The sequence below is a fragment of the Eucalyptus grandis genome, chromosome 2, assembly GCF_016545825.1.
Source record: "Eucalyptus grandis isolate ANBG69807.140 chromosome 2, ASM1654582v1, whole genome shotgun sequence".
Taxonomy (NCBI): Eukaryota; Viridiplantae; Streptophyta; class Magnoliopsida; order Myrtales; family Myrtaceae; genus Eucalyptus; species Eucalyptus grandis.
Genome location: NC_052613.1, coordinates 6,818,762 through 6,830,673, shown reverse-complemented (window position 1 = coordinate 6,830,673; position 11,912 = coordinate 6,818,762). Strand labels below are relative to the sequence as shown.

The following is an 11,912-nucleotide window of genomic DNA, read 5'->3' as shown; positions in this document are numbered from 1 at the left end:
AAAAACACAAATTTACCAAACGTATTTTTGATCATTTTTTATTCTCGGAACAAGTTTACCAAACGCCTGCTTCTATTCAAAAATTATTCCCCGGAGCAAAAATAATTTTTTTCTATTTCTGTTCCTTAAAACAATTTTTAAACAGAAACGTTATCAAAAGCGCCCTTAGAAAATTACAAAGAAAAACTCATGCAAAAACTCATTGATTTTCTAAGACTTGATCATAAGTAAGTATTACAAAAAAGAAACTTCAATACCACTGCTCTAAGAATGGAAGCACTCTCAACAAGGAAACCCGAATGATCGAATTCAGTAACATGATGGAATCATCTTAATGATGTTAGTTCAACAGTTTTTTCTATCTGTTTTTCCTCCCTAGATACTACGAAATAATATATTTTCAATATTTTCGATAATTACGTAAGATGGCCAGTAATGACTAGAAGCCTCGCAAGCAATGTTGACGGCAATTGAGCGGAATGATTACTTTGAAATTTTGTGTGAAGATTTAGCATTATATTGGCAAAATTAAAAATGTTATGACATATGTACGCAGAGTCATCCCATTTTGAGCGATTATCACCGCCGCACTATAGGCAAAGTCAAGTCTGCTCGGCCAATCCCACCTAACTTGTGGATGGTGGCCGTTGACTTGACCAAGAACTTCTAGAGAAGAGAAAGATGAAGACTATAAAATGAGTTGCATAAAATGATAAAAGAACAATTTTGAGCAATTCAGCAGAAAATAAGTTACATGATTTTACCCTAAGTTATGAAAGAAAAATCTCCCTTCACACAAAAAAAAAAAAAAAAAAAAAAAAAGATTAGATAAATTACCAAGATTTGATGCTATTAATTTTTAGGACATGTTGTTTCGTCAAGAATGTTGAATAAATGAGCTATCATTTGGGTTTTTTGAAGGATAAATATGATCATTTCAATCGATTTGATGGAGCTATTGAGACAACATTAATATTATAATTAATTTGAACTATCAATGAATGCAAAATCAATTAACTATCGGTATTTAAAATGATGTCAAAAATATAATTTTAAGCGTGTGCAATGCGGATTTCTTACTAGTATTAAAATCTTTTTAAGAAAACTCATTCAGTTTGTTTAAGGCAGATTTGATCTTGAGCAGGGCATTCTTGTCTAGTCTACCCTTCTAACAATCTTATTGGCTATTAAATGAACTTACGGTCTTACGTGGGTCATGAGAAATTATGATATGAGCATACACACACTCACACTAAATTAAATCTCGACCATTAAAAATAAAGGACCCCATGAAAATGAAGTTTCAGATTTGATTTTGTGTGTGTATATATATATATTAATTTCATGAAATATTTGCTCATAGCTACTATTAAATGAACTTACGATTTTACGTGGATCATGAAAAAATATGATATGAGCATATATATACATACATTAAATTGAATTTGGACCATTAAAAATAGTGGACCTAAGGTTCAAATTCGATTACATATATATATATATATATATATATATATATATATGTATGTATGTATGTATGTATGTATGTATATTAAGTTCATGAAATATTTGCTCATGGCCTGTGGTTTATATGGTTTTTCGCCAGAAAAGATATGAACAAAGCATATGAACATCTTGTATGGGCATTTCTTTGGATATTCAACTAGGGTCATCTCTCTGGCTTAAGGAGATAGACAAATGGCAGAGCCCGCAAAAGACAATCGTGTTCTCTCCGGTGATTTCCTCCCTTTTACAGTGATTCATCGGCAAAAACCAACCTTTCAAATGATTATTACTTTACATAGTAGTTTCGAGAGTTTATTGATGCCATCTTATTAGTAGCGTGCAATTCATTATCTGTTGGTGTGATCACTATGCTTATTTAAAATTATTGCCAAAAGATAGTTCTATAATTTTATTGATTTTTCTCAACCAAATCTAGCGTAAATAGAGCAGACAAATTAGTCGGGGGGGTGGAGCAAGATAGGAGGAGGGGGTGACGTCACCCGCTGCTGAGATCTCTCGTTGAGGAAATCAATTGCCACCGCCCCTTTTGATTTTCTTTCTCGTTTTCACCCTTTTTTCTTTTATTATTAAATGAATTAATTATATCAAAAAGGGAAATGTTATTGGTTTGGGTCTTTGTCAATCATAAAGAAATTAGCAACATAACGTGGCGAGTGGGCAAATGGGAAATGATATGATGAGGAGTTGAACAAATAAATCAGCGGTTGGAAAATAGAAAGTTTAAGAATCCTATCATCACATGTAGATATAATGATGGGATAGATGTAGATATATTATACATAGATATAGATGTATCTATTGAGAACTACTAGCTTAAAGTACCGGATGCATTTGCTAAATTAGTGATTGCACATTTTATTAATCATGAATCATCGATTTATCGATGTATCAGTTTGGATGATTTCAAAATTTTGGATTTAGGAACTGACCTATTTTTATTGAGTTAAAATTCAAAATCTAATATTAAAAGGCAAAAAAAAAAGCACCACAAAAACATATATAATCCTTTGATGGAACGTGATATTCTTTTCTCTCTCTATCTTTTCTTTTCTTTTTTTGGATAAATATAGGGGTAGAAGTAGAACTCAAAAGTTATATCATTACTCTCCTAATAAACACGGTGCAATTTAATCCTCTAACAAGGTGGCCAATTTAATTCATAATTATCACTCGCATTGTTGAGTTGGATAATTCAATTTGCTAGCCTGAAATTATGCAGTTCTTTTTCTTATTTTCTAATTTTGGGATAGAGTAAAAAAATAAAAGAGATAAAGACATTTCGGTCCACTTTTAAACAAGTGCCCCTCAAGTCAACTTTGCCTAGCTACAGATTGCAAACGCGTTGATGCTTTCATACGTTATTGCTTACTGAGCTAAAGCTATTTTTGTTCTAATTCATCGACAAAAGATCATGATAGTGGTTGCCGTGTCCCGTCGCCACCGCTGCCACGGCGCCATGATGGAAGAGAAGACCTGCTCGGGCAGTTGACCACGGCCTTAACGTCGAGTGGCGCACTTCTCTATTCTTCCAAGCACCCCATGCTTTCGCTCCCCATCAGTACTAGCAATTCGCTGTTGACTTGACTCAAAACTTTTCTAGAAGAAAAATATGAAGATTATAAAATGAGTATTATGAAATAATAAAAGAACGATTACTAGCAAATCGGCAAGAAAATAAGTTACGATAGTTTCACCCAAGTTATAAATAAAAATATAAGCCAATTCAGTCATTGTGAAATAAAACTAAACAAGTCCTTCGTGGAAATTCAATAATCGACAATGACCGCGAGGGGGTGACGTGCAGGGCGGGGGTTGGACAGGGAGCTATGTAGCACGGACACTCTCCGGAAGCCTTCGTGTCGTGTCCGACACTCCGACACGTGTCCGACACGCTCCGACACGTCCCGACACGCGGTCAACGAGTGTTGAAAAATCCGACACGTGGTGTCAACTCTTTCCGACACACTCCGACACGCGAGTCCATAATTCCGACACGTGATTCCGACACGCACGGGGTCAATTTTAAAAATTTATAATACTTGAGGAGTCAAAATATAAATATACACAAAAGAAATAATAAAATTGCTATAAATATACACCCACGGGGTCAATTTACTTCATGGAGTTTCTTTCTCAGTTGCCCTTTATATCATTCATATCTTAAATTTTCAGTATGCATAAGACAAAAGGAATCACTTTATTCATTAAAAAAAAAAAGCATGTTTATTCTACATTTCATGTAAAAATTGCTAATGACCATACTACATATGGCTACATTGTGTTTCATTCTAGACTATTAGATAGTATTACAGTCTAACACATGTTCTTAAGGCAATGAGAGCACACGCCATCATATAGCATATGTGTTCTTAGGTCAGCAAAGCGTTACTTCCAAGCAAATAATAACATCCACACCTATTAAACTAGTTCAATGATGAGAAAGTCAACCTAAAGATTGATATTCAAGAACCCACGAAGTTAGTGAAATGAGATGGAGAGTTTGATGTTTTTGGAGACAAGAGAAATCCAATCTAGCTCAAAGATGGCTTGGAAATTGCAAAGTACTTTCTCGAGAAAATGATTAATTCTAGAGAATGATACCATGCTATACAAGGGCTTCTTTTCTCCGAGGAGGATCTATTCCTTTTTATTTATCACCCGAGTATGCGTAATGTATGCATGAACAAATGGTATTTATAAAAATAATTTAAATCATTTTGTTGCAAAATATTTGAATTATTAATTATGCAAATAAATTATTGATAAAAATAAACAATAAGAACTCTATCTAAAAATATTTATGAAAAGAGAAAGCAAAACAAAGCTTAATTTATGTTAATAGTTAACCAGATAGATTTAATCCCATTATTCCACTTGGAACAAAAGCACAAGTAGAGAGACACACTAGATCTAGATAGAGGAAATTAATAAAGGGAAATTATATTATACCATCGAAAAAAAAAAAAAACAAATGATCCGTTATCTAAGTAGGAGAACAAGCCTTGGAATGGAATTTCAAGCAAGCCTCACACGTTAAAAGTAGATTCAGAGGAGTTGCATCAATAGTATACGTTAATTGTTATCACGAAGAGGCATTCACCTTTGAGTCAATTACAATTTCTGCCCTCGAGATGATACTAATTATACCGACATTTTGTGTGCCAGATAACGTGGAAATGTCAAATCCAGTTCACTTATTAAAGTCGATCGGAGTCCCTTGCATCATTTAATATATCAATATACCCATGCAATAACCTCGCACACATGAAAGACTCCGACCTAATCAAACAAATAAGGGAAGGGAAATTATATAAATATAAGTCCCGTTGAAATATTGTAAAACGAACAGCATGAGATTTTATTTTATTTTATTCCTTTTGTTTGAATGATGAGATATTTTCTAGAGGATTCATCAACTGTTTGCATTTCATAGACACAAGATGCAAAATTGCTTCAGGCAAAGACAGAACCATCAAGGGAAAGACTGTCCCTCCTACCCTGATGAGCATAATCGCAACAATCAACGTCGATTCTTCTCTCGAAAGTCACAACTCTTGGATCATCATCATTTACATTCGCAAACCACGATTATTTTTCTTGATTCACAGGAAGTTGGTGATATGGACCTGAGCAGGTCCTTAAGAGGCTCAAGGAGGAAACGGGTGGGAGATTCGTATAGGGGTGGGAGATCCCACGCTGTCTTCCATATTCCCTCTCTATCGGAAAGACAGATAGACAAGGAATTAGGGGGCTTCACAGTGGGGAAGGTAGGCTCCACGTCAAAGCAAGTTTGTTTGCACTGGCTACCGCCGGGTAAGCTAGTATAGTAGCCACCCACGCTTGGAATAAGTGAAGGTGAGTGAAAGACCCACTGCGGAACTAGCTTGCCTTATGACACTATTCTCAACCATAGCTAGGCCTATACTCCCGGCTAAGAACGGTGCCATTATTTTTCTTGATTCACAGGAAGTTGGTGATAGTGATGAGGCCTAATCCCGGAGCAACGGCATATTAGATAGGTATCCTCGCATGCTTTACTCCTTTTTTTTAGTTATTTATATCTTTTTCGTTTTCATTCCACACTATGGCCTATTACTAGAATAGATAAAAATGATTTTTTTTTCTCTTTAATTATTTAATTGCTTTTCTATCTGTTTTTCCTCCCTAGATACTACGAAATAATATATTTTCGATATTTTCGATATTTTCGATATATTACGTAAGATGGCCAGTAATGACTAGAAGCGTCGCAAGCAATGTTGATGGCAATTGAGCGGAATGATTCTTTGAAATTTTGTGTGAAGATTTAGCATTATATTGGCAAAATTGAAAATGTTATGATTTGATTATCATATGTACAATAGGTTTAAAAATGATTTGATAATTATCCCGACTGAGTTAATTCTTCATCAAGCAGTCAACGTAGAAGTGGAGCTCAAGCCTCACACGGCAGAACAGTGGTCCTGCGATCCATGCCTTTTTTGTTAAATTGTAGCAATTCCCAGCATCCAATGCTTTATGCTTTTGGGATTTTTGAGACGCCATAACCCGATTGGTTTGATGTTGCAAGTCGCAACCATCAGATAATTCACTGTCTTGCGTAACATTTACAAAATGTTGTAAATGTTGGATTCCTTTTTGGTCATGAAGAAACTATTTTCTCTCAATTCTCAACCAAATCAAATCTCCTTATATTCAAATTAGCAAAACAATGTATACAATACTAACACTCTAGGAATCGAGTGTTCAAAATGCATAATCGAGATTCAAATGCTTACAATCCTATTAAACCAAGGTTCTCCACTATTTCATCGTATATTTCCATCACAAAATGCTCAAAAGGACAATCTACTGGGGAAATGATGGGATAAACTTACGAACAAGGTTGAACAACATGTACCGATAGTACAAGTTTAGGTAGAGAAACAGAATCACTCCAAGGAATGCCACCACGTATGATCCCGCAAAACTCCACCAAAAGGCTTCACTCCAGGAGTCATCCTCCCCGGTATGATTAAAAGATGGTGGCGTTGCCGTTCCTCGATTTGAGCCATCACAGCTTGTTAATGGTGGTCCACAAAGAAGAGGGTTACCTCTATAACTTGCTTCATCAAAAGTTCCAAATTGATTTTTAAAATCCGGTGTCCTGCCTGACAAGTTGTTGTGAGCCACAATAAAAACCGACAAGCCACAGAGATTTGTTAGTTGTGGAGGGATGGGACCAGTTAAGTTGTTATAAGATAGATCCAAACTCTCTACATTCTGTAAATTGGAAAACGTTCCCGGGATCGATCCTATCAAATGGTTGTGTGATAGGTTCAATACTTTTAGTTCCCTCAAGTAGCCCAACTCCGAAGGAATAAAGCCTGTCAAATTGTTCTGTGAGAGATCCATTCCTGACATGAGGTTTAGGATGTTGCCCTTATAAGATTCCAACCTACTCTTTGTGATGAAGTTTACTTCTTCTAATCTAATTATATTTGGTACCATTTCTAGATAGAGATATTGATATGCAAATTTGAAACTGAGCCTATTGTCGCGTGTTTCCCAATGCTCTTCTACAAGTATATCAACTATGTATGGCTCAAAGTATCCAAATGGCAAACCATTCAAACAAGAATGAATTTTCCCATAAAGATTATTATTGGAGAGATCCAATAAGCTCATATCTTTCAATAGGCACAGATCTGGAGGAATTGAACCTTCAAAATTATTTCCTCGTAGTAGAAGAATCCTCAAGTTCCGAAGTGAACCAATCCACCTCGGGATCTCACCTGACAATGCGTTTTGTCTAAGGTCCAATGTGACAATTGATGAAGCTTTAGAAAGAAACTCAGGAAAATGCCCAACAAGAGTGTCATTTGATAAATGCAAGTACCGCAGAAATTTAACGTTGGCGCAAGGAGGTATATTCGGCCCAAGGTTGTTACTTGAGAGGTCTAGAAGAGTGAGTACTGTCAAGTTGCAAAAGCTGTACGGTAAAGGACCTCCCAATAAGTTACTCGCCAACATAAGCCCCTGCAAGTTTTGAATATCTCCAATCCAATTAGGAAGTGATCCAGATAGGAAATTATGGCTTACATCCAAAACCGTCAAGAGGGAGCTATTTAAGATATCGGGCGATATGTCCCCTCTAAAACAATTGTTGTCCAAATACAAACTTCCCAAGTTTCCTAAGTTAGAATACCTCGGTAGCATTTGGCCCTGCAAATTGTTGTGTGACAATTTCAAAATATTAAGACACGTACAACCTTTAGCCAATGTCTCCGGTATCTCTCCAGTGAAGCTGTTATTCGACAAGTCCAAAAATTCTAGAAGTTGCATATTGCCCATTGAGGGAGGGATTCCACCACTTAGTAAGTTGTTTGAAAAATTCAAAACATTGAAATTCGGGAGGTTAAAACCAATCGAAGTTGGAAGCTCTCCTTCAAAAGTATTAGCAGACACATCAAACAACCCCATGTTGGCAAGACTCAAATTAGAAGGCAAATGAAAAGTACCCGACAATTCATTGCCTATGAGTTCCAACCGATCCAGATTTACATTGTTGTCTAGTAGCCAATTCGGGAAATTTCCTCTCATTCCATTGTGGTTGAGCTGAACACCTCTCAAGTCATGTTGTCCCTTCAAAAAGCTAGGAATTACGCCATTTGCATCTTTGTTGAGCACACAGTTCGATAAACTAAATACCTTCAATTGAAATGTAGGAAACCAAGCGGGGTCTTCTGTATTTACTTCCAGACGATAATGGTTGTCGACGAGGTGGAATACCTCAAGGTTAGAATTATCAGCTAGGGAAGCAAGCGAAAGTGAGCCTTCAAAAGCATTTCCAGATAAGGCAATATATTCAAGTGACTTGAGATTATTGACGAGACACGAAGGAATGGGTCCGCTAAAATTGTTATATCGAACATCAAGTGCACGAAGTGAGGTCATATTGCACGAGCACGACGGAAGAGGACCCCAAACCCCATTACCAACAATGTGCAACTCCTCAAGGTTCCTTAATTCGCACAAGCCTGTTGAAGTGGACACTAGTATCATGTTATATAAATTCTTTAATTATCCTCTATTATACACATTTATGAAATTTGCATGCACTATCATGCTAAATAGAGCGATTTTAAATCATTTTTTTCTTCTTGAATACACCGTTTGTATTGATATATAGTTTATTATTACTTTGCTAATTTCATTTTTATGTGAAATATGTGTTATCATCTTGTTTAGACCATTTTTACATTAACTTGTTTTTTATATGCGGGCTATCCCATCTTTTAATGCCATTTATTTCTCAACGAGAGCTAAAATGCTTTATCAAATTGTTATCCATACTTAATTCAACTTAGTTTGTTCTTATGGACTTGAAGTGATAGGAATGATATCAAATATAAGAGTTTCTTTTTTTCAAATGTAATGATGAATGTTCTAACTATAAGACGCACCATAATTATGCACTTATCATTACTAATTTATGATATATTTTAAAGTTTTTTTTTTGTTGGTTCTATAGACTTTTGAAATAAGTGCATTGGAAGTCTTAAAATTTGTTATGAATATGCAATTGAGTCATAAAACCTTTAAAAAGTGCAATTAAATCTTAAAGCTTGTTACGAAAGTGCAATCAAGCCTTAAAACTTTCAAAAAGTATAATTAAATCATCAAACTTATCAAATTGGTCCAATCAAAACCTTCCATTGATTGAACTATTTGAAAGTTTTATGATTTCATTGTATTTTCATAATGAGTGAATTTTCTAAAAGTTCTAGGAGTCGATTGTACTTTTGTCATAAGTTTTAAGAGTTAATTCCACTTTTTGAAAGTTTTAAAACTCAATAATATTTTCATGACAAATTTTAAAACTTGTAGTGCACCTATCCCTAGACTTTTTATAATAATACATAATGTTTTCTATTAATATGGTAACGGTTGATTTTCTATTTTCTTTTTATATTCTTTTACTTGTAAACCGTGGCATTAGTTACCAATAGTGAAAAATGAATGCATTTTCATAGGAGTACCTTCCATTAATGTCGAAGCACTCAATCCACCAAATTTGATATCTAAGGCCTTAAGAGATGTTATCCTCGCAATGTCCAGGAGAGCATCATTAGCCAAAGTGTTACCCAAAATATCCAGCACCTCTAGATTTGGACCTGTGATTGACAAATAAAAGGCTCTCAAAATTGAAGGTTACATATCAACAAGGAATAGTCTTCTATTTTACATAATACCTTCAAGCTGATTGGAAGATAAATTTTGGGCCTCCATTGAAGTTTGCTTGTACAGCGCGGGGATTTGTTGTAGAAAATTGTTAGATAGATATAGCCTCTTCAATTTCTTCAGGTGCAGCGTTCCGTTTAGATCTGATTATGGAAAGAACCATTAATGCATTTTAGTTAACTAAATATCTACAAATATTCATATGTCTAACCAGTATTGAGAATAACCATATGCTTGTTATGAGGAGAATTGTATTATAAGGAGAAACCAGTTGGTCCAACATATCCAAGCAAAAAAATAAAAATAAAAAGTCTTGTATTACATGACTTTGTAAACCAATTTCATAAACAAGTAACTTATACCTCTAACAATATCTATTAGACATTATCTAGCAAAGGTGAGAGAATATTCTCCCATGTGCTCCCACGTAAGAGTTGACTTTACCTCTATAGTTACCACGTGACACGATACATTATATAATTTTGTCATGCGACCCACATTCCACCAACAAGCATTTGTTTATTAATTTTCCATTTCTAAACTTCTATCTACTGTTGAGCTTAAATTTCAAAACACGAATAAGGAGAAATGAATCTTCATATATTCTTGAAGATATAGTTTGTTTTGCCCGGAGAATGTTCCGTTACGTGCTTGCCATGTGACTTTTGACTTCACCTACATTCGACCAATAAGCAATAGTTTAATGATTTATCGTCTCCAAAGTTTTATTTTTTTGAGTTTAAATTTTAAAAGATAAATAAAGAGAAAAGTTTTCACCTGTATTCTTGAAGATATAGTTAAGTTTGCCACTCCCAAACTTCAAAATCTTATTACTTTTAGTTTTAAACAATGCACAGAGGGGAATTATCACGTTCCTCAAGTATGGGAATATTCTTCCAACAAAGAAATTGTCTACATTTAGAACTCAGCAAAATGAAACAAACTAGTGACATGTTTCAAACGTAACGATTATTGTTAATTCGAAGGATTAATACCATGAAAAACTCCAGTACACTTATAATAAATTTATCCAAACTAATTTTTTGATCATAAAAAATCCCCAAATTGGTACACTTGTGATAAATTTACTCCAGACTAATTTTTTTACCACTAAAAATCTCAAACTTATACATACATAATAAATTTAGCTTCCGTTAGTTTCCGTTAAATTTTATCATCAAATTATTAAATTTGATGACACGTAACAGTTAATGAGTATATTACTTTATTCCATGTAAACAAAGACATAAATTGTCACTGCAATGAAAACATTATTCATAGGATAATTATTTTAGAGAATATAAGCAATCATTTTTAGTAAAAATATTTTCTACCTCATTCATTTTATGCGAGACAAATGGAACCTAAGAATTGCGTCATTTGCGCAATAATGTTTGTCATTAATTCACTTGACCCACTTTACAGTCTATAACATTCTAGCATGACATCTCCTATTATTCAAAAACGGTAATTAAACTATTACTTAGAAATATATTTGAAAAAACAGAGAGAGAGCGAGAGAGAGAGAGAGAGAGATTCACCTGAGAGATGATTTTTACTTAAATCCAACACTTGAAGTTCCTCCAGAGGGAGGAATAAAGAGGCTTTAATAACCCAAGCTCCCAGGTTTGGATGCCGTGTATTATTCAGATATAGGCGAGCCACTCGCGAAGTGGCGTTGTCGCACACCACGCGTTTCCAGCCACAACAGTTGCTGCCGTAGTCGTCACTCCATGATGAAAGAGAAGACCCGTTCGGGCTGTTGAAGGCGGCCTTGATGCCGAGCAGCGCATTCCTCTCTTCTTCCAGGCACCCCATGCCTCCACTCCCCATCAACACCAGCAACGCCCATGTCCACCACATACACCATATAAGACTCTTCATGTTTGTATATCCTATGGTGTGTTTTGTGCAATCTGCTTCTTCTGCTTCACCATATACTTGATTTATATACGCACGATATTCCCATTTTGAGCGATTATCACGGCCGGACTATAGGCAAAGTGAAGTCTGCTGGGGCCAATCCCCCCTGACCTGGGATGACCTTTGTTGACTTGACCCAGAACTTCTAGAGAAGAGAAAGATGAAGACTATAAAATGAGTTGCATAAAATGATAAAAGAACGATTTTGAGCAATTCAGCAGAAAATAAGTTACATGATT

General features: G+C 35.2%; 1 protein-coding gene across 1 annotated transcript; it reads right to left on the bottom strand.

The window, feature by feature from the left end:
- Positions 1-6,375: 6,375 nt before the first annotated feature.
- LOC120290447 (receptor-like protein 15) lies at positions 6,376-11,634 on the bottom strand. Its single transcript, XM_039306716.1, has 3 exons — positions 11,292-11,634; positions 9,549-9,683; positions 6,376-8,546 (listed from the first exon to the last, which is right to left on the bottom strand). The coding sequence occupies exons 1-3, from the start codon at positions 11,632-11,634 to the stop codon at positions 6,376-6,378; spliced, it is 2,649 nt and encodes an 882-aa protein (XP_039162650.1).
- Between the last annotated feature and the right edge of the window lie 278 nt (positions 11,635-11,912).

Bases quoted from the DNA above. Each gene is read 5' to 3' on its own strand.
- LOC120290447 (XM_039306716.1), bottom strand. From the start codon at position 11,634: ATGAAGAGTCTTATATGGTGTATGTGGTGGACATGGGCGTTGCTGGTG. The intron at 9,684-11,291 runs GTGAATCTCTCT...TGTCAATCACAG, and splicing joins AAGTAAAAATCATCTCTCAG to GTCCAAATCTAGAGGTGCTG. The intron at 8,547-9,548 runs GTACTCCTATGA...CCACTTCAACAG, and splicing joins TGCTTCGACATTAATGGAAG to GCTTGTGCGAATTAAGGAAC.